The following is a 24,174-nucleotide window of genomic DNA, read 5'->3' as shown; positions in this document are numbered from 1 at the left end:
TATGAGTTTTGTTTTTTTCCTGTGCCTATGGTATTTGTGAGGTTTGCATCTCCACTCCTGATGAGGGGGAGAAGGGGTGTTAGATCAGGGTTTGGACAGGAGTTAAGGGTGCTTTACACGCTGCGACATTGGTAACGATATATAGTCGGGGTCACGTCGTGAGTGACGCACATCCGACACCGTTAGCGAGTGACACCAAGGAGCGACGATCACCGATCGCAAAAACGTCAAAAATCGTTGATCGGTGACACGTCGCTCTTTTCCTTAATATCGTTGCTGCTGCAGGTACGATGTTGTTCGTCGTTCCTGCGGCACCACACAATGCTGTGTGTGACACCGCAGGAACGACGAACATCTTACCTGCGTGCACCAGCAATGCGGAAGGAAGGAGGTGGGTGGGTGGGATCTTCCGCCCGCTCATCTCCGCCCCTCCGCTTTTATTGGACGGCTGCCGTGTGACGTTGCTGTGACGCCGCACGAACCGCCCCCTGAGAAAGGAGGCGGTTCGCCGGCTAGAGCGACGTCGCAGAGAAAGTAAGTCCGTGTGACGGGGCCTAGCGATGTTGTGCGACACGGGCAGCGATTTGACCGTGTCGCACAACCGACAGGGGTGGGTACGCTCACTAGCGATATCAAGAGTAGATAATGGCATAAACATCTGCATATCGTACAAATTATATATAGCAATACACATGTACATACATCTTCATCATATATGGCGCAGAAAGAACTATAATATATGAACCAAATCGCTAAAGGGAACAAACCAAGAAAAACGAAAGAGGCGATCAACGGTTCAACATTTTTTATTATTAATATTCATATTGAAATTATAGAACATGCGGAAAGGTGATGGGAAGGAAAGAACAGTATACATCACCGCAACCAGTGTAGGTATTGGTCATAATATACCAATTATATACTAGATTAGTGATATAAGGTCGCATCCAAGAAGGGCAAGTGTCCCACAAGAAGAGAAGAAAACCACACCAAGATGGTATATCAAAGCAATTCTCAATATAAAATATATACTACACAATAAGGCAGATATATAAGAGAAGGCAAAAAAGTGTGGTACCCAACTTCTCAATGTGGGAAGGTATCTTTAATCACTGTATAGTCCATGCGCACTCTGGCCGCAGTGTGTGAGTATATATACATATATTTAGCGCACTCTGGCCACAGTGTGTGAGTATATATACATATATTTGGAGTTATTGTCTTTATTATATCGTATATTGCGGCCTCTGTGTGTGTCTTCTCGCTGCAGCATTGTCCATCAATACGTTTAGCGGACGCATATTCACATATTTTTCTGTGAGGTGTGTCCATGCTGCTGCTTTTGCCACTGTTAGTATCATACACATTGACCTTAGTGTGAGAGTATTTCTATGTGCATGTATAACTTATCTAATCTCGCACTAATTATCTGCTGGGTCTGTGTGCTGTGGTTTCCGCAGCAGAGTTGACCTTTAGTGTCTGTGGTGGTTTTCACTGCCGCCGTGTGAAACACACACTGGCTGCAGTATGAGAGAGTGTATATATGTGTGTATACGGTTCTCTGCACTGGAATTATTGCTTCTCCATGTGCTGCGGCCTCTGTGACTTTTTTCTGTGGTGCTGACCCTCACTATTAGTATGACATGGACTATACAGTGATTAAAGATACCTTCCCACATTGAGAAGTTAGGTACCACACTTTTTTGCCTTCTCTTATATATCTGCCTTATTGTGTAGTATATATTTTATATTGAGAATTGCTTTGATATACCATCTTGGTGTGGTTTTCTTCTCTTCTTGTGGGACACTTGCCCTTCTTGGATGCGACCTTATATCACTAATCTAGTATATAATTGGTATATTATGACCAATACCTACACTGGTTGCGGTGATGTATACCGTTCTTTCCTTCCCATCACCTTTCCGCATGTTCTATAATTTCAATATGAATATTAATAATAAAAAATGTTGAACCGTTGATCGCCTCTTTCGTTTTTCTTGGCTTGTTCACTAGCGATATCGCAGAGTGTAAAGTACCCTTTAGGGTTACACTGGCAATCCAAACCTGGATACCATTAAGCCTACCTCTGGGATAAGGGCAAACACAAGGTCCCTAGTCTGAGGGCCAGTTTCGGAGGTCCCTTCTGCAGTTACCTCAGCACCTCCATGATACCCTGGTTTTGGGACTAACTACTCAGCTAAGTAACTGATCACTCAGAACAGGGAACCCTTGAAGAAACCAAGCACCTCCCAGTTTCAGATTGGACAGCTGAGCTGTCGCTCAACAATCTAACAGCTTGGCACGGCCCTGATTCCATAGATAGGCAAAATTGTCACTCACTGCGTCCATAACAGCGGAGAGATTGTGACACAGTGTCTGCAAGGAGAAAATGCAGTTACATTCTCCCAGCAGCTGCTCACTTCCAGTCACCAGCACAGTGGGAGAGGCTGAAAACAAACAGTCACCACTCACTACATAGCAAGTGCACAGTAATCAACTCTCTTGTTCCTTGGCTGACAGCCTGTGAGTGAGTGTTACTGTTTCCCGCACTGCATCGGTAACTGTATACGAGCGGCAGCAGGGAGCATGTAACTTCATTTTCTCCTTACAGCTGGGAATGTGTCTGTCCTTGTTATTTAATGGTGACTCTTCACTGAGGAGGGTTACCTGTGGAAAGATCTCTACTCCGTTCATCACCCCGCACATCCATTTCTCCTTTTTCCATTGTGTCTGCAGCGTTCTGCATATCTTTTCTCTGAATTTCAAAGCTGTAAAATAAATAATGTAAAAGTCACGGACAGAAGGAAAAGTCATGTGGAAGGTTCTAGATGGACGCTTCTGCTTCCAGAGCCGTGTGGCCCCTGAGACCAATCCATGCATGGCCTCTACGCCTCCTATATCGCCCGTGCGGCCCCAGAGTCAGTTCAGCAGGGATAGACGCAGACGTGGCAGGGTCCACTTAGTGTGGTACATTATGACATTGGGATTTCCTTCATTGTTTTGTCTTCACAATTTGGACGCGCTAATGCTTATTTTTCCGTCATTTGAAAATTGTTTTGGTCAACAATGTGGTCTTTTTGAGGTACATTAGTTTTATTCAATTTTTTTTCTTTAAGGGGGTGGACAGAGGTGTACATAGAATCATGGGACCCCATAGCGGAAGTTCTAATTGGTACCCCCTCCCCCCATAAAATAAAAATGTAAATAATATTAAACGGGGTCATATAAGAACCTCTCTCACAACTTTACAGCCCTTACAAAGTAATTTTACTCCTAATGAAGCCCATTCATTCCCCTTTCATTGCCCCATAATGTATAATGCCAACAAAAGTGTCCCACAAGCAGTGTAAGATACATCCACAGTGACGTCCTCCACACCAGGGCTGAGGAGTCGCTAAGAAAAACCTCCGACTCCCAATATTTCACTGATTCCAACTGCACGACTCCCTCATACAGTTCAAACCAAAAGTTTCCATCCACTATCTATAAAGACACATACGCAGGTTTTTCCCTCCGCTCTCTATAAAGACACATCTGCAGGTATTTTTCACTACACCGTGTGCAGAATTATTAGGTAAATGAGTATTTTGATCACATGATACTTTTTCTACATGTTGTCCTACTCTAAGCTGTATAGACTGAGAGCCAACTACCAATTAAGTAAATCTGGTGATGTGCATCTCTGTAATGAGGAGGGGTGCGGTGTAATGACATCAACACCCTGTATAAGGGGGGCTTAATTATTAGGCAACTTCCTTTCCTTTGGCAAAATGGGTCAGAAGAGAGATTTGACGGGCTCTGAAAAGTCTAAAATTGTGCGATATCTTGTAGAGGGATGCAGCAGTCTTAAAAATGCCAAACTTTTGAAGCGTGATCACCAAACAATCAAGTGTTTCATGGCAGATAGGCAACAGGGTCGCAAGAAGCGTGCTGGGCAAAAAAGGCGCAAAATAACTGCCCATGAATTGAGGAAAATCAAGCGTGAAGCTGCCAAGATGCCATTTGCCAACAGTTTGGACATATTTCAGAGCTGCAACGTTACTGGAGTATCAAAAAGCACAAGGTGTGCCATTCCAACAGGAGCCCGCCACACGGCCTCCTCTGCATACCAGGAGCCCCCCACACGGCTCCCTCTGCACACCAGGAGCCCGCCACACGGCCCCCTCTGCACACCAGGAGCCCCCCCACACGACCTCCTATGCAAACCAGGAGCCCCCCACATGGCCTCCTATGCACACCAGGAGCCCCCACACAGCAGATAATAGATAGGGTCAGTGCACTGACCCTTTCTCCTGTGTTCTGCGCTTATCTACGGCCTCGTCCTCCTCACGGATTTATACCAACTGTCTGATAGATAAATTAGATGGAGAGTTAATAGTGATAGATTTGGATAGAAAATAGACAGATAATTAGATAATAGTTAATAGAGATAGACAGATCAATCAATGATGGATATGTGATAGATAATACAGATAGAGGATGGATATTGTGAGGTAAATCCGGAGAGATGACGATAAATCATGATATTCAAGTATGTCAGGAAGCCCTCTCCTGGTGTCAACCCCCCTTTCCTCCACACAACTGGTTTAGCAACAAACTCCATGGCCATGTCCTGTGATATGGAAATTAGGTGGCTTTGGGACAATGGACACAGGATGACTCCCTGCCGTCACCCTGTAGTAGGAGCTGCTATCTAATTAGCAAGGCTCTGGAAATAGCCAGACAGAACGACTCCAGTAAAAAAATGGTTCATATCTCGCAAGCCATATTTCCGATAAATATGGCAACCATAAAAATGGTGTCTCCGCATGTGGACGATGCCGGCACCCCCTTTTTATGGGAGCAGGACATTGGGAAATGCCCCAGGCGTGATATCAGCCAATGGGGAACTGGCAGACAGGTCATGAGTCCCCTCGTTCTGTAGCTAAATTCATAACTGTCACAATGAGAGCATTGGCGTCTGCCTACGACGCTCCCAGGCAAAGTTATAGCCAAAATCCCCTTTGCTGGATAATTCTGATCCATGCAGGGGGAGTGGCAGTGCTTCCCTGTGAGGTCACTAAGGTAGGAGGGGACCTGGATCTGCCCAGGTTGATAACCCTACTTCGGCCATTTTCCAGCGTTCTTCTGCTCGGGGGCCTGGTTGGGACAGACCTGTGAGAGAGTTCCTGGAAACCTGGTCTACAGCGCCCCCCTGTGGCCAGACGCAACAAGGTAACTGCTGGAACTGTGTATGCCTGTTTGTAACCCATGCTTTGACTGTAACTGTACTCTGACATAACTGTATATTCTGTAGATTCCCTATTGTATATATTGTAGTTTCTAGTGTGCTTTAGGCGATTAAATTATATAATTAATCCTGGGCTGTTCTGTTATCTCGATCTTGAATCCCACGTCCGTGTGTTCGGCTAATAGTTACCGTGAAGCGGTTGGTGGCAGCGAGTTGTGCCAAGGATTATTGTGGGGAGGCCAGTGAGATTCGGGAAGATATTATATATTCCGCCCGCGGAGGTCGGGGGAATATATACCCTACTCTCACCGGGGACCCTTCAATAATCGGCATAAGTAGTATAGCGGCCTCCTTGCTTATTGTCGGGCAATTCCATAATTGGCCTGACTATAAGAGGGGCGCTAGAGAGCGCGTCACGTGCTCTGTCTGTCGGTCGGGAGGTATAAAGGAGGGGTGACCCCCCACTTGTTACCCCCCGATTGTGACGTACTGGTAGCCAGCGCGGGGGATTTCTGAGTGACCCCCCCGGTGGTTTGTGACATATTGGTGGCATAGCGGTGGGATCGAGATAATAGTGTGTGTGAGTGTGAGACCCATACTCCCAGACACTAAAGACTGCCTGCAGCAGCTGTGGCTGCTGGGGTCTTCAGACTAGCTCAACACTAGAGTGTCAGAGTGCAGATACTGTAAGGTGTGTGGAGGCATCAGGTGTCAGTTCTGTGTCAGTGACCAAAAGTCTGCAAGAATGGCTGATAGCACCAGGAGCAAAGCCAAAGGAATGGCCGATGCTCAGGCCAGAGACGATGAGGAGGTTGTCCACGAGCCCTCCAGGAGCTCGACGCCAGAAAACCGTTCTGCCGAGGACATTGCACAACCGGGCACTGCTGGACAAGATGAGGAGGAGCTCGCCCAAGGTTCCTCAACGAGCCAGATGCCAGCCCTCCGCTCTGCAATGGACAGTGAAGCACCAGGCTCCGCAGCGGGCCGCAGATCACCACGTGCCATTCCACCGAGCCTGGGAGGCTCGGATAGCCTTCTTCAAATGGCTATGGCCCTTCTCCAGGCTGGAGACCGGGATACCTACGAGATACTCATGGCAGAGCGCAGGGCAGAGCGGCAGGCAGCGCGTGAAGAGCGCCAGGCAGAGCGTGACTACCAGCTGCAGCTAGCTCAGCTCCGGCCCTCATCAGCCACACGTGACCTTCAAGACACCAAACTTCCAAAGGTCCGTGTTGAGGACTTCCCAGTGCTGGAGAAGGATGGAGACTTGGACTCTTTCTTGACTGCTTTTGAGCGGACTTGCTTGCAGCACCATCTGAACAAGGACCAGTGGGCCAAATACCTGACCCCCCGTTTAAGGGGTAAGGCCCTGGATATCCTTGGGGACTTGCCTGCTGAGGCGGATCAGGGCTACGACACCATCAAGCGGGCCCTGATCCAACAGTACAACCTCACCCCGGAGTCCTACCGCAAGAAGTTCCGGACGCTGCAGAAGGGACCAAAGGACTCCTGGGCTGACCACCGGCGGGCACTTGCCCGAGCTGCCGACCACTGGACCCAAGGCCTGCAGCTTTCCACCGGACCGGAGATCCTGGACTTGTTCATCACGGAGCAACTCTTGTGGAACTGCCCTGAGGATCACCGCCAGTTCATCCGAGACCAGAAGCCAAAGGGATCCACGGCTACAGCTGCCCTTGCCGATGACTACACCAACAACCGGGCCCCTGAGGCCAGGAGAGCGGCCACCAGCAGCACCTGGAGAGGGGGTAAGATGAATTCTGCGACTGCCCCACCTGCCCCTAGACTGCAGGGGGTGTCCCCCTCAACTCCCCTCTCCAGGCCCGTGGCGGAACCAAGACGGTGCCACCAGTGCAACCTACCTGGACACTTCAAGGCCATGTGCCCTCAGCGTCCCAAGGCCCCGGCTCCGTCCCCGTCCCAAGGGCCGCCCAAGGTGTATTGTGTGGGTGGGGGTGGTGGTAGGTCCCTGGACAGCTTCCAACCTGTCACCGTCGGCCAGTCTGTGACCATAGGACTGCGAGACAGCGCCTCGGAAGTGACTCTGGTGCGGCCTGAGATGGTGTCCCCCCAAGACTTGATCCCTGGAAAAACCCTCGCTGTCTCCGGGATTGGAGGCATTGACCCGGCGCTGCCTGTTGCTGACATTTATGTGGACTGGGGCGCAGGGCGAGGGGTGAGGGAGGTGGGGGTAACTGATCGGATCCCTGCAAACGTGCTACTTGGGACAGATTTGGGGCAAATAACCTCCCAGTTTGGCCCCGCCCCAAAGGCTGAACCTTCAGCCAGTGCTGACATGACTCCTGACAATGTTAATGTGTTATCTATGAATGATGTAAGGGAGGAGGGAGTGAACTCTGATATTTCTGCTTGCACAGACACCATAGACACACACACAGCTGCAGCTGTGACAGGGGAGGGGGTCAGAGAAAGGTGTGACAATGCCTCTACAAGTAACCAGCCTGTGAGCTGGGATCTGTTGCCCTCTGCAGGGATAAGCAGAGAGCAGGGTGCTGCAGGGGGAGGACCAGTGTGTGGGGTGGGGGCTACCACAGCAAATGTGGGGTCCCCAGAGATTTCACAGCGGGGTTCTGTTGCTGCAGGAGGGGAACAGGCAGGTGAGATTGGGGCCGGTCCAGGAGCGGAAGTGCTCCCAGGTAAGATCTCGGTGCATGGTTCCCCCACAACCGGGGTGTCAGGAAGCCAGGTAGGTCTGCCTGAACCGGCGACTTGGTCAGGAACGGAGGAGGAGCAGGCACGACCCACGGTCGCAGCGGCTGTGGCCGCTGTCACCCGCAGTGGGAGTGCTGGAAGCCAAGGGGCCTCCCGGAGGTCCGATAGCTCTTCCCCTTCTGACCAAGTGGCAGCCGAGTCAGGTGGAGGCCAGGACACAGGTCCCGGGGTACTGACTGAAGATGTGACAGTCTCGTCGATTCTGGCCACATCTAGTCAGGAGTTTCAGGCAGCGTTAGAAGCTGACGACAGCCTGAAAGCTCTAAAGGAGCAGGCGGCACAGCCTCCCTCGGACTCGGACCCGGAGCGAGTGGTCTGGGACCAAGGACGGCTGTACCGGGCCACGGTCCAGCAGGGTTCACCGGAGGCGTGGCCCAGGGACCGACAGTTGGTGGTACCCTATCCGTTCCGGACGGAGTTGTTGCGGATCGCACATGAGATTCCGATGGCCGGACACCTAGGGATCGCTAAGACCAAGGCCAGGTTAAACCAGCATTTCTACTGGCCAAAAATGGGGGCCGATGTGGCTGCCTACTGCCGTTCGTGTGAAACCTGTCAGAGAGTGGGGAAGGCGGGGCCACGCCCCAAAGCCCCACTGGTATCTCTGCCAATCATCGATGAGCCTTTCAGGAGGGTGGCTGTGGATCTGGTCGGCCCGCTGGCCATCCCCAGCAGCTCCGGGAAACGCTTCATACTGACGGTAGTGGACTATGCCACCCGGTACCCAGAAGCAGTGGCCTTGTCGTCCATTCGGGCTGACAAGGTGGCCACCGCATTGCTGGAGATTTTCTCCCGAGTGGGTTTTCCCCAGGAAATGCTCACCGACCGGGGGACCCAATTCATGTCCCAGCTGATGGAGGCCCTCTGTAAGCAAGTGCAGGTGCGACATCTGGTGGCCAGCCCGTACCATCCACAGACTAATGGCCTGTGCGAGCGGTTCAATGGCACCTTAAAGCAGATGCTTAAGATGTTGGTCGACTCCCATGGGCGTGACTGGGAGCGGTATCTCCCACACCTGTTATTTGCTTACCGGGAGGTTCCACAGGCCTCAACAGGATTCTCACCGTTTGAGCTCCTGTACGGGCGACGTGTGCGGGGCCCCCTGGCTCTGGTGAAAGAGGCTTGGGAAGGGGATTTGGCCACCCCTGGAGTGTCGGTTATCGAGTATGTCATGCGCTTCCGGGACAAAATGCAGGCCTTGACGCAACTGGTACACGACAATATGGCTCAAGCCCAGGCCGATCAGAAGCGTTGGTACGACCAGAACGCTTGTGAGAGGACCTACCAAGTGGGTCAAGAGGTGTGGGTACTGGTCCCCGTACCACAGGACAAGCTTCAGGCAGCCTGGGAAGGCCCATACCTCGTGTACCAGCAGCTCAACCCTGTGACGTACCTGGTCACCCTGGACCCTGCCCGTGGAAGGCGGAAGCCCTTCCATGTGAACATGATGAAGGCACATCATGAGCGGGAGGCATGTGCGCTCCCCGTGTGCAACCTGCCCGAGGAGGGAGAAGCGGAAACCCTCTTGGATATGCTAGCCCAGGTTAGGGCAGGCGGATCCATTGAGGATGTGGAGGTTGGCCACCAGCTCTTGGAGGACCAACGGTCCCAGCTGTGGGCCACCCTACACCCCTTCCGGGGGTTGTTTACCAACCAGCCCGGAAGGACTGACTTGGCTGTCCATCACGTGGACACTGGGGATCATCCCCCGATCCGGCGTTCAGCATATCGGGTCTCCCTGGAGGTGCAGCAACACATGCGCCAGGAGATTGACGAGATGCTGGAGCTGGGGGTGATCCAGGCATCCAACAGCGCTTGGGCCTCGCCTGTAGTCCTCGTCCCTAAGAAGGACCGAACCACTCGGTTCTGCGTGGACTACAGGGGGCTCAATGCTGTCACGGTCGCCGATGCGTACCCAATGCCACGCATCGATGACCTGCTCGATCAGTTGGCCGGGGCTCAGTACCTGACCATCATGGACCTGAGCCGGGGATATTGGCAGATCCCCCTGACTCGCAAGGCCAGGGAACGCTCTGCCTTTATTACCCCATTTGGACTGTACGAGTCCACGGTGATGCCATTCGGGATGAGGAATGCCCCTGCCACTTTCCAGCGGATGGTCAACACCCTGCTCAAGGGACTTGAAGGGTACGCGGCCGCGTACCTGGATGACATTGCCGTCTTCAGTCCCACCTGGGAAGATCACCTAGAGCATCTAGCACAGGTGCTCAGGCGGGTCCACCGGGCAGGTTTGACCATCAAGCCGGGCAAGTGTCAGCTGGCCATGAGCGAGGTCCAGTACCTCGGTCACCGGGTAGGTGGGGGAACGCTGAAGCCCGAGCCTGAGAAAGTGGAGGCCATCGCATCCTGGCCCACCCCCAGGACCAAGAAGCAGGTGATGTCCTTCTTGGGGACCGCTGGGTACTATAGGAGGTTTGTTCCATGCTATAGTAGCCTAGCAAAGCCCTTGACGGACCTCACCAAGAAGAAGCTGCCCTCTGCAGTCGATTGGACAGTGGACTGCGAGACAGCCTTCCGGGCCCTAAAGGACGCCCTGTCCAGCCCGCCCGTGCTACAGGCAGCCGACTTCACGCGGCCGTTTGTAGTACAGACCGACGCCAGTGACTTCGGCCTCGGTGCGGTGCTCAGCCAGGTGGACTCTGCGAGCCAAGAGCACCCAGTCTTGTACCTGAGCAGGAAGCTGTTACCAAGGGAAGTGGCCTATTCTACAATGGAGAAGGAGTGCCTGGCCATAGTGTGGGCCCTGCAGCGCCTGCAACCCTATCTATACGGGCGCCACTTCATCGTGGAGACGGACCACAATCCCCTCAGCTGGTTGCACACCGTCTCTGGGACGAATGGGCGATTGTTGCGATGGAGCCTTGCGCTCCAGCAATACAACTTCACCATTCGCCACAAAAGGGGCCGTGACCACGGTAACGCAGACGGGCTGTCCCGACAAGGAGGGGTCGCGGACGGGCGCACGGGGGAACACCGGAGTGTGCTGCCCCCTAGCGCCCTCAAAAGGGGGGAGGTGTGAGGTAAATCCGGAGAGATGACGATAAATCATGATATTCAAGTATGTCAGGAAGCCCTCTCCTGGTGTCAACCCCCCTTTCCTCCACACAACTGGTTTAGCAACAAACTCCATGGCCATGTCCTGTGATATGGAAATTAGGTGGCTTTGGGACAATGGACACAGGATGACTCCCTGCCGTCACCCTGTAGTAGGAGCTGCTATCTAATTAGCAAGGCTCTGGAAATAGCCAGACAGAACGACTCCAGTAAAAAAATGGTTCATATCTCGCAAGCCATATTTCCGATAAATATGGCAACCATAAAAATGGTGTCTCCGCATGTGGACGATGCCGGCACCCCCTTTTTATGGGAGCAGGACATTGGGAAATGCCCCAGGCGTGATATCAGCCAATGGGGAACTGGCAGACAGGTCATGAGTCCCCTCGTTCTGTAGCTAAATTCATAACTGTCACAATGAGAGCATTGGCGTCTGCCTACGACGCTCCCAGGCAAAGTTATAGCCAAAATCCCCTTTGCTGGATAATTCTGATCCATGCAGGGGGAGTGGCAGTGCTTCCCTGTGAGGTCACTAAGGTAGGAGGGGACCTGGATCTGCCCAGGTTGATAACCCTACTTCGGCCATTTTCCAGCGTTCTTCTGCTCGGGGGCCTGGTTGGGACAGACCTGTGAGAGAGTTCCTGGAAACCTGGTCTACAGCGCCCCCCTGTGGCCAGACGCAACAAGGTAACTGCTGGAACTGTGTATGCCTGTTTGTAACCCATGCTTTGACTGTAACTGTACTCTGACATAACTGTATATTCTGTAGATTCCCTATTGTATATATTGTAGTTTCTAGTGTGCTTTAGGCGATTAAATTATATAATTAATCCTGGGCTGTTCTGTTATCTCGATCTTGAATCCCACGTCCGTGTGTTCGGCTAATAGTTACCGTGAAGCGGTTGGTGGCAGCGAGTTGTGCCAAGGATTATTGTGGGGAGGCCAGTGAGATTCGGGAAGATATTATATATTCCGCCCGCGGAGGTCGGGGGAATATATACCCTACTCTCACCGGGGACCCTTCAATAATCGGCATAAGTAGTATAGCGGCCTCCTTGCTTATTGTCGGGCAATTCCATAATTGGCCTGACTATAAGAGGGGCGCTAGAGAGCGCGTCACGTGCTCTGTCTGTCGGTCGGGAGGTATAAAGGAGGGGTGACCCCCCACTTGTTACCCCCCGATTGTGACGTACTGGTAGCCAGCGCGGGGGATTTCTGAGTGACCCCCCCGGTGGTTTGTGACAGATATATAAAAGATAATATAATAACATTTATTAATTCCATAGCGCTTTACATACATTGGCAACACTGTCCCCATTGGGGCTCACAATCTAGAGTCCCTATCTGTATGTCTTTGGAGTGTGATACGAAACCGGAGAACCTGGAGGAAACCCACACAAACACGGGGAGAACATACAAACTCCTTGCAGATGTTGTCCTTGGTGGGATTTGAACCCAGGACCCCAGCGCTGAAAGCCTGCAGTGCTAACCACTGAGCCACCATGCCGCCCCATAGATATAGATAAAGAATAGATAGATAATAGATAGTGATGAGCGGACTCTCAGATACCCGGGAGGCAGGTCCATATGGGTTTAACATAAAAACCTGATTCGGGCCCAGAATTGATGCCGGATATCTGGCCGGATGGCGGTCCCCATATAAGTCCTGTGCTTTAAAATGGTGGTAGAAGGGATAGTGGGATTGCAGCAGACACATTATACTGTGAGTTTCCACGTGGCAATAACCTCATTAACCTCATACACATTCACTGCTTCTCCGCCCACTGCCAATTCCCGCGTCTGATTGGTTGCAATCAGACGCGCCCCCAGCCTGTGTAACAGTGTGTCTGACTGCAACCAGAGGCGCTGTGTGTGCGTCTCTAGTGCTGTAAAAATATAATAAATTAAAAAAAATTGGTGTAGCATCCCCCCGTATTATGAATCCCAGTACCTTGGCTGTGTATCAAAAATAAGAAAAATTGCATGCAGCTTTTTTAAAATTATACAATTTTAAAAAATCTGCGTGCACTCCCCCACCCCCTCAATTTTGATATCTGGCCATGATAAAGCTCGCAGCTGGTATTCTCAGGCTGGGGAGACTCATGTTTTTTGGGCCCCCTCGGCCTAAATATAGCCTGTAGCCGCCTGGAATTGCTGCATCCATTAGATGCGCCAGTCCTGGCACTTTACCAATCTCATCCTGATTGCACTGGTGTAGTGACAATCGAGGTAATAAGGGGTTAATTGCAGCCTTGAGCTGTCACTAAGCCCTGGATTAGTAATGGGGAAGTGTTTATGAGACCCCTCATTAACCCCTACACGACCGCGGGCAGTAAAATTACGTCCTATTTTAACGTGACTTAACGACCAGGGACGTAATTTTACAGCCTAAAGTTCATTTGATTGCCGTGACCATAGCAACGGCTTTCAAATTATGTCCCCTGCTGTTTCTTACAACAGGGGACCTTTGCTTGACCCCAGGGGGGGTGACATCCCCCCCCACATCGACGATCGATGTGATTGGCTGTTCAAATCTGAACCGCCAACCACATTGTTCGCACTAATTTCGGCAAAAATAAGGCCAGAATTAGTGCGATACTGTGAGATCCGGCTATGAGGGGCTTCACCACATCATAGCCGGAGCTCTAACATGTCGCCCCCAGCCCCTACAGCACTGATTGGAGCGATCGTGCTATGACGCGCAATCGCTCCAATCAGTGTGCAGTGGGGCGGTCTGATCTGCAGGTGGCCGCCCTCCCCAGGCCTGTGCTGGTCTGGGGACCCTCCCCCAGCATGTCTGCAGCGTGGACTGGCTGGTACTTGTGGTACCACGCCACCGCTGCTGCTGCCGCCGCTGAGGTCACCGCTCCTGCTGCATGTGAGTACTGTGCTCACCTTGCAGCCCGTGCGAGCTCCCTCGATGCCCCTGCGCGCTCCCGTGGTGCCCCTGCGCGCTCCCGTGGTGGCCCCTGCGCGTGCCCCCCTGCGATCTGCCCCCCCCGCGATCTGACTGCCTCCCCCATTATCTCTATTCTGCTTCTGCAGCTCCTTCTCCGGTATCCCCCTCCCCCTCTGCTCTCCCCCGACGTCCTCTTACCTGTCTTCACCAGGTCGTCCGAGGTCTTCACTGGCCCGATCACATCTGCCTCCATCGCTGGGTCCTTCCTGGGTATTCTGCAAAAGCTGTCCAACGTCTTGCCTGCTGCTCCTGTAAAGCCGTCCATCTCGCTTGCCTTCTGTTCCTCCTGTAGCTCTTCTGGTCAGTCCTCCTGCTACTCCTTTGGGTACTGCGAGTATAACTTTTTTTTTTTTTTCCTTTCTGTATCCCCTGTCCATTTTTACACCTCATCCGTCCGTGCGTCCCGCAAAGCGCTGATCAGGGATGCACATAACGTATCTGCATCCATGGTCAGTTTTCGGCGGGACTTTTTTTTCCCTATCCCCGACGCTTTTTGTATCGCATCCGACCGTGCGTCCTGCAGCGGCCGATCAGTGCACCGCGTCTGTGCGTTTGAAAAGTCAAATGGCGTTCCTTCTCTTCTGAGCCCCACCATGCGCCCAAACAATTACTTTCCACCACATATGAGGTATCTGCGTACTCAGGAAAAATTGCACAATACGTTTTATGGTGCATTTTTTCCTGATACCGTTGTAAAAAAAAAAGCTAACTGATTGATGCAAAAATTTTGTGGTAAAAAAAAAAAATTAATAATTTTCACAGTTCAATGTTATCAACGTCTGTGGAGCCCCTGGGGGTAGAAGGGGCTCACCAAACATCTAGATAAATTCCTTGAGGGGTCTCATTTCCAAAATGGGGTCACTTTTGGGGGAGCTCCATTGTTTGGGCACCTCAGGGGGTCTCCAAATGCAACATTACGTCAGCTAATGATTCCAACCAATTTTGCTGTCAAATGGTGCTCCTTCTCTTCTGAGCCCCGCCATGCGCCCAAACAATTACTTTCCACCACATATGAGGTATCGTCGTACTCAGGAAAAAATGCACTATAAATTTATATTGCATTTTTTCCTGATACCCTTATGGAAAAAAAGCTACCTGGTTCAAGTAACAGTTTTGTGGTGAAAAAAATAAAATTGTATTCATGGCTCAATAATATGAACTTCTGTGGAGCCCCTTGGGGCTCGCTAAACATCTAGATAAACTCCTTGAGGGGTCTCGTTTCCAAAATGGGGTCACTTGTGGGGGAGCTCCATTGTTTAGGCACCTCAGGGGGTCTTCAAACCCGACATGGTGTCCGCTAATGAGTTCAGCTAATTTTGTGTTCAAAAATTCAAATGACGCTCCTTCCCTTTCGAAATCTGTCGTGCGCCCAAACAATTGATTTTTACCACATATGGGGTATCAGTGTACTCAGGAGAAAATGCACAATAAATTGTAGGGTGCACTTTCTCTTTTCTCCCTTGTGAAAATGAAAATGTTATGGCTAAAGTACCATTTTTGTGTTAAAAAGTAAAATTTTCATTTTTTCCTTCCACATTGCTTTAGTTCCTGTGAAGCATCTAAAGGGTTAATAAACTTCTTGGATGTGGTTTTGGAGCCGCGCCAAATGACGATCACATTAAGCTGTTAGATTAATGTTGCTTTTTATTCCAATTACAGGTCTACGCGTTTCGGAAGGCACCCCTTCCTTCTTCAGGACCAGATGGCAAGAAAACATCAAATCTGCTGTCCAGAGAGTCCTTACAGCATTATATACCCCACTGATGACGTCATGATCCACCCACTTTTAGAAAAAATCGGCGGGAATCAATACATTTAAAAATACAATGACGTAGTTACTTAAATTTATACAATTTCATGAATAAATCACTTAAAACCATTTCTTCCCTTTTTAGGAACAACGGTGGCCGAATCATAAATAAAAATTTTTATTAAAAATATGAAAAAAGCAATGTGCGTGTGAGGACTCTTTTTTTTATTTTATTTCTGTCATATAAATGTATGTCAATAAAAATCTATTTGTATGTATAAGGTGAAAATCTGTGAGATACCACAACCATGCCTAGAACACCACATCGTTATATGATGCCCAGGACAAGGTTGCTGAAGTGTACTCCCTAGCTATAATCGGAGCCACAGAGAAACTATTATTGGTAGTGAAGAAAAAGATCGGCTAAAAAAATTTTTTTGTGACTATTTGTGATGTAATACACGGGATACCAGAGAAAAGGAAAAAAGGAAAATAGAGAAACAATTGAGGGGAGGAAATAAGAAAGCTTCTTATAGTGAGAAGAACCTTAATCAATGAAAAGGAAATAACTCAGGTAAGATACACAGGAATTAAAAAACACATATGTGAACCCTGTGTAATATCTCCTAATGTGAATCGAAATCCAGACATTACAGCCCAGTTTGATATATAAGTATTGTGACTAGATGGCCCTAAGGGTGCATTTGGGTGCAGAGAACAGACAAACATCTCCATAGTGTGAGGGTATTAACTTAGGTTATGAGCGTGGGAAAAAACACTACCGCGCACGCTCCAACCTTAGATATGTAGCGAGTGTAACAAGAACCAATTGAAGGGGTGAGAAGAGTTCAGAAGCGTGGGAAAAAGACAAGTGCGCATGTCCATAGTCTGTATATCATAAAAAATATATAATAGTGTTATATTGTATATAAAAAACATTAAATTATGTGTAAGAAGAGTAGGGCATAGAATAAGGGTTATATTATAAGATTAAAATCGCGTGTTTAATTTATATATAAAAAATTTTTTATTATAAAATGTGTAAAAAAATGGGGCAAAAATAGGGGTAATTTTGTTAAATTAAAATTCGCGTATTTAAGACCTGATCAATTAATATATATATACATTATCACATAAAACCTTATAAAACACCTAAAATGTAAAAACAACACTAAAGAATAATTGTTATACATATAAAAAATAATAATAAATAATTATAAGCCAGTATGTCTCAATTCTTGGCCCATGCAATTAAATCAATAAGTACAGGGACCCAATATATACTAAAAACGTTAAACAGGTTGCTACACTATTAATATTCTGAGGAAAATTAAAAGAACAAGTCTGTAACCTCATTTAGTCCCAAGGGTTTTAACGTATTTAATTTGTAAATCCAATATGTCTCCTTCCTTTTTAATGCATCCATACGGTTATGGGCACCAGAGGGTATCTGTTCAATCGGAGTGATCCTGAGATTGGAAATCCCTCTATGATCTACCGTAATATGTCTAGATAGACCATGCATCATAAATCCTACTTTAATGTTATGTCTGTGCGAGTTGACCCTATTATGTAGAGCCTGAATCGTTCTCCCAATATATTGTTTCTTGCATTCGCACTCGATTAAATAGATGACATATTCGGATTGACAGGTAAGGTATGATCTGATGGGAAATACCTCTCCCCCAGTAACGGAACTAAATTCGGTTCTTTTATGTTGTATCGACTTGCAACTTGTATTGGACAGCAACAGCTACATTTATTTTTCCAGTAATCACTACAACAAATGGCTACAAAATGTTCCAAGGAACCAATTCCATAGAATTAGAAGGAACTGTACATTGGATGCTGATTTTAAAGTACAGGCTAACGTTTTGAAGGATAAGTTTTTGGAAAAAAACTATCCTCTTCCTTTAATCAAAAAAGCTTATCAGACCAATAAAGATTTGACACAGGTGGATTTAATAAAACCTGCTGGCCAGCAGGTTGATAATAACTTATATAGGTATGCTTCCAACCTACTGATAACATATAGCAATGACAGTGCTTTGATTAAAAGCATTGTCAGAAAGCACTGGGGAATCCTTTTGAAGGATCCTTATCTGAAGGATGTAATTCCAGAAGTGCCCGGTATAACTTATCGGAGGGCATCTACCTTAAAAAATCAATTGGCCCCTAGCCGACTTAGAGCGACCAATAATTCGGGTACTGTAAATAATACTAGGGGATCCTTTAAATGTCTGTCTAAAAATTGCTTATGTTGCAAGTCGATACAACATAAAAGAACCGAATTTAGTTCCGTTACTGGGGGAGAGGTATTTCCCATCAGATCATACCTTACCTGTCAATCCGAATATGTCATCTATTTAATCGAGTGCGAATGCAAGAAACAATATATTGGGAGAACGATTCAGGCTCTACATAATAGGGTCAACTCGCACAGACATAACATTAAAGTAGGATTTATGATGCATGGTCTATCTAGACATATTACGGTAGATCATAGAGGGATTTCCAATCTCAGGATCACTCCGATTGAACAGATACCCTCTGGTGCCCATAACCGTATGGATGCATTAAAAAGGAAGGAGACATATTGGATTTACAAATTAAATACGTTAAAACCCTTGGGACTAAATGAGGTTACAGACTTGTTCTTTTAATTTTCCTCAGAATATTAATAGTGTAGCAACCTGTTTAACGTTTTTAGTATATATTGGGTCCCTGTACTTATTGATTTAATTGCATGGGCCAAGAATTGAGACATACTGGCTTATAATTATTTATTATTATTTTTTATATGTATAACAATTATTCTTTAGTGTTGTTTTTACATTTTAGGTGTTTTATAAGGTTTTATGTGATAATGTATATATATATTAATTGATCAGGTCTTAAATACGCGAATTTTAATTTAACAAAATTACCCCTATTTTTGCCCCATTTTTTTACACATTTTATAATAAAAAATTTTTTATATATAAATTAAACACGCGATTTTAATCTTATAATATAACCCTTATTCTATGCCCTACTCTTCTTACACATAATTTAATGTTTTTTATATACAATATAACACTATTATATATTTTTTATGATATACAGACTATGGACATGCGCACTTGTCTTTTTCCCACGCTTCTGAACTCTTCTCACCCCTTCAATTGGTTCTTGTTACACTCGCTACATATCTAAGGTTGGAGCGTGCGCGGTAGTGTTTTTTCCCACGCTCATGACCTAAGTTAATACCCTCACACTATGGAGATGTTTGTCTGTTCTCTGCACCCAAATGCACCCTTAGGGCCATCTAGTCACAATACTTATATATCAAACTGGGCTGTAATGTCTGGATTTCGATTCACATTAGGAGATATTACACAGGGTTCACATATGTGTTTTTTAATTCCTGTGTATCTTACCTGAGTTATTTCCTTTTCATTGATTAAGGTTCTTCTCACTATAAGAAGCTTTCTTATTTCCTCCCCTCAATTGTTTCTCTATTTTCCTTTTTTCCTTTTCTCTGGTATCCCGTGTATTACATCACAAATAGTCACAAAAAAATTTTTTTAGCCGATCTTTTTCTTCACTACCAATAATAGTTTCTCTGTGGCTCCGATTATAGCTAGGGAGTACACTTCAGCAACCTTGTCCTGGGCATCATATAACGATGTGGTGTTCTAGGCATGGTTGTGGTATCTCACAGATTTTCACCTTATACATACAAATAGATTTTTATTGACATACATTTATATGACAGAAATAAAATAAAAAAAAAAGAGTCCTCACACGCACATTGCTTTTTTCATATTTTTAATAAAAAATTTTATTTATGATTCGGCCACCGTTGTTCTTAAAAAGGGAAGAAATGGTTTTAAGTGATTTATTCATGAAATTGTATAAATTTAAGTAACTACGTCATTGTATTTTTAAATGTATTGATTCCCGCCGATTTTTTCTAAAAGTGGGTGGATCATGACGTCATCAGTGGGGTATATAATGCTGTAAGGACTCTCTGGACAGCAGATTTGATGTTTTCTTGCCATCTGGTCCTGAAGAAGGAAGGGGTGCCTTCCGAAACGCGTAGACCTGTAATTGGAATAAAAAGCAACATTAATCTAACAGCTTAATGTGATCGTCATTTGGCGCGGCTTGGAAACCCTCATCCTATTACTCTCTGTTATCTGCCAAAACCGAGGGACCGCTGCTGTGACTCTGGATTATTTACACACATGCTGTTATAGGAGTTGTGACTGTCACAACCCCTATAGGTGAGTAGTATCTCCCTCCATTTCTCCCATTGTTATTTGGGTAAGACCCTATTGCGCTTCTTTCCTCCACAGTTTATTATCGTGGATGTGGTTTTGAGCAGTGTGAGGGGTACAGTTTTTAGAATGGGGTCACTTTTGGGTATTTTCTGTCACCTAGACCTCTCAAAGTCACCTCAAATGTGATGTGGTCCTTAAAAAAATTATTTTGTAAATTTTGTTGGAAATATGAGAAATTGCTGATGAACTTTGACCCCTTCTAACTTCCTAACGAAATTTTTTTTTCGAAAATTGCACTGATGTAAAGTAGACAAGTGGGAAATTTTATTTAGTAACTATTTTGTGTGACATATCTCTCAGATTTATGGGCATAAATTTTCAAAGTTTGAAAATTGCGAAATTTTCAAAATGTTCGCAAAATTTCCGAAATTTTCACAAATAAATGCAAAAAATATCGGCCTAAATTTACCACTGACATGAAGTACAATATGTCATGAAAAAACAATGTCAGAATCGCCAGGATCCGTTGAAGCGTTCCAGAGTTATAACCTGTCAAAGTCACACTGGTCAGAATTGCAAAAAATGGCCCGGTCATTAGGGTGTTTTAGTGGCCGGGGGTGAAGGGGGTTAATAATATGTAGGTAAAAAGAAATAAACACAAACACCAAAAAAATCCTAGCTGAAATAAAATACAAAAAAAGCACCCCTTTATTAACCCCCAAAACACCCAGGACCGATGTAATCCACACAAGGCTCCACCACGATTGCATCTCTGCTCCATCTGAAATCACAGCGTGTGGCCATAGAACATAGCTCCAGGCTGGAGTCACACTTGCGTATGAGTCACACGAGTGCAATGTGAGAAAATCTCGCATTGGCCTCAAATTTTAATGAATGAGGCAGCTCCAATCTGCGCTTTTCTTAGCTCTAATCGGACGGTGATGGGGGGGGGGGAAATCGCAGAATTCTGTGGTTGCACAGGTATCTCGGGCAACACTCGCCAATGCTAGTCTATGGGTGCGAGAAGAAAAAAAAAAAAAAAATCGGATGTCACACGGACCATCCTTGTGACATCTGTTGTTATGGATACAATTATATCATGTAGCGGAGAACACTGTAAGGGTAAGTTCACACAGTGCGTTTTTGCGCGTCTTTCGGGTGCGTTTTTGCTCAGAAAACTGCATGACTTTGCTTCCCCAGCAAAGTCAATGAGTTTTCATTTTTGCTGTCTGCACACAGCGGTTTTTTTAGCTGCGTTTTTGTGGTGCCCACAAAAACGCAGCATGTCAATCATTTTTGCGTTTTTCACTGCGTTTTTCACCCATTGAGTTCAATGAGATGTTCAAAAACGCAATGAAAACAGCAAATATAGCTGCGTTTTAGTGCATTTTTATTACTAAAAACGCAGCTATAAACGCAGGGGGTGGGTAGTAAAGTGACATGTACAGGAAAAGGCTTCCTTCTGTCAGTAAACACAGAAGCGTGAATCCTCCCGGTACAGTCACCGCCGCTTCCATTTCCCGCCCGGTGCCATGTCCGCTCCCGTGCAGGAGGTGGAAGCGGCTGCTAAATCAAAAGTGAACAGTAGAAAAATGTCATACTCACCTGTCTGTAGACTCCCGGTGCCATGTCCGCTCCCAGCTCCTCTCCCGTGCCATGTCCGATAGCTGCATGACCTGGCCGTGAGGACCTGGTGGTGATCACCTGATGCGGTCACCTGACGCATCAGCTGATCGTAAGTCTCGCGGTGACGTTGGATTTTACCGCCGAGTGACTGATTCCCCGGCGCTTGCAGTCAGTTCATGACAGCTGCAGACAGGCCGGGGTGATCTCCGGAGTTCAGGTGAGAGCACCGGAGATTAGCCCAGGATGTATGCAGCTATCATGAACTGAATCGCAAGTGCCGGGGAATCAGTCACTCGGCGCTCGCTATAAAGTCCAGGCTGCACGCCAGAGCTCAGGTGAGAGCACCAGAGTGCAGTGCAGGTGCCTGAATCCAGGCCTGACATTACTGGAAATTCCTCCGGTAGCCAGTCCGACGCTGCACAGAAGTGGGTTTTTTTTGCACTGATGCATCAGCTGATTGTATAAAAGCCGTTTATACAATCAGCTGCTGTGTCATGTGATTCAGGCACTTGAACCTGACACATCATCTGATCGCTTTGCCTTCCAGCAAACCGATCAGATGATATTGGATCCGGATTGGACTGCGCGGGACCCTTGACCCAGGATTACTGCTGAGGGGGGGTTCTTTACTTCAATAAAGATGGAGTCACTAATTGTGCTGTTTTATTTCTAATAAAAATATTTTTCTGTGTGTTGTGTTTTTTTTTATCTTTACTAGAAATTCATGGTGGCCATGTCTAATATTGGCGTGACACCATGAATTTCGGGCTTAGGGCCAGCTGATAATACAGAGCTAGCCCTAACCCCATTATTACCCAGCGAGCCACCCGTCACCAGGGCCGCTGGAAGAGTTGGATACAGCACCAGAAGATTGCACTTCTATGAAAGCGCCATTTTCTGGGGTGGCTGCGGACTGCAATTCGCAGCAGGGGTGCCGAGAAAGCTTGGGCACCCTGCATTGCGGATTCCAATCCCCAGCTGCCTAGTTGTACCTGGCTGGACACAAAAATTAGGCGAAGCCCACGTCATTTTTTTTTTTTTTATTATTTAATGAAATTCATGAAATAATTAAAAAAAAAAAAAAGGGCTTCCCTATATTTTTGGTTCCCAGCCGGGTACAAATAGGCAGCTGGGGGTTGGGGGCAGCCCATACCTGCCTGCTGTACCCGGCTAGCATATATGGCGAAGCCCACGTCATTTTTTTTGTTTGGGGGGGGGGCAAAGAAATCCTGCATACAGTCCTGGAAGGAGGATGCTGAGCCTTGTAGTTCGACATCTGCTGTCTGCTCTCCTGCATCCACTATTGGATGGAGGATGCTGAGCCTTGTAGTTCTGCAGCTGCTTTCTGCTCTCCTGCATCCACTAGTGGATGGAGTATGCTGAGCCTTGTAGGTCTGCAGCTGTCTGCTCTCCTGCATACACTAGTGGAGAATGAAGAATATATGGAAGAAGGAAATGACATCAGACCTTTTTTTTTTTTTTAAACAATCTTTAATGGCAATGGCAATGTTGATAAAAAAAGCAGAAAAACGCAGTGAGCAAAAACGCAGCAAAACGCAGCCAAAAACGCACCAAAATGCCGTAAAAAGCATGCGTTTTTTCATGCGTTTTTTTAAAGACGCTGCGTCTCTGTGCGTTTTTAGCGCTAAAAAACGCAGCGTCAAAAAAACGCAGTGTTCACATGGTCCTGTAAAAGGTCCTGTAAATGACTAAAAGCTGCTGAGAAAAAAAACTGATTGTACAGGGACAGCACAAAGATGACAAGTGACAAAAATCATCCAAGTCTCCGGCATGAGAATCGGACCAAATTTTTCATACGCATGTGTGACTCCAGCCTCAGGCAGAGAATGACTGAACTGTGATGACATCACTCAGGTTACAGCTCCCACAATCCTCCACCGGTGATTGCAGGTAACCTCATTGACCCGAGTGACCTGGCAGAAAACCACAGTCAGCAATAAAATATAAAGAGGCTCCCAACAACAGGCCCCAACAACAGGCCCGAAATCCAAGAGATGCTCCATAACTTCTACAGCTACAAGTCTAACCCAGAAGAAGTGAGTGAAGCTGCAAAAGACCTCAACAAAATATTCTACACCATGGCCAAATTGTCCAACCTTACACAAGTCAACTATAATAGGCCAAAAGAAGAGCAGATCAATGGTTGGTTTGACAAAGAATGTAAAGCCGTACGAAAGACCCTGAGAACAGCCTCAAACAATAAACACAGAGACCCCAACAACCCAGACCTGAGGGAAGCCTATGACACCATACAAAGGCAGCACAAAACCATCCTCAAGAGGAAGAAGCAGAGCTACATCTCTACCAAACTTAGCCAACTCCAAGACACCCTCCAAGACAACTCCTTCTGGGAACTATGGAGTCACATGGACACAAAAAGCAAGGAGAACAACAACATCCATATCCAAAACGACAATATCTGGCTCCAGTACTTCAGAGACCTCTACAAAGACATCCCAAGAGAAGGACTAAGCTAAGAACAGGAAAACAGAACAT

The 24,174-nt window shown here is 47.2% G+C and overlaps 1 protein-coding gene across 1 annotated transcript in view; it reads right to left on the bottom strand.

Moving 5' to 3' along the window:
- LOC142277320 (uncharacterized) overlaps positions 1-24,174 on the bottom strand; it is a 76,234-nt gene that overhangs the window by 11,158 nt on the left and 40,902 nt on the right. Inside the window, exon 5 of the mRNA XM_075332630.1 lies at positions 2,669-2,750. Coding sequence (XP_075188745.1) covers positions 2,669-2,750 — 82 coding nt within the window. The remainder of the gene's footprint in view (positions 1-2,668; positions 2,751-24,174) is intronic.

Source organism: Anomaloglossus baeobatrachus, unplaced genomic scaffold, assembly GCF_048569485.1.
Source record: "Anomaloglossus baeobatrachus isolate aAnoBae1 unplaced genomic scaffold, aAnoBae1.hap1 Scaffold_41, whole genome shotgun sequence".
Classification (NCBI taxonomy): domain Eukaryota; kingdom Metazoa; phylum Chordata; class Amphibia; order Anura; family Aromobatidae; genus Anomaloglossus; species Anomaloglossus baeobatrachus.
This window is presented reverse-complemented; position numbering and strand designations above follow the sequence as displayed.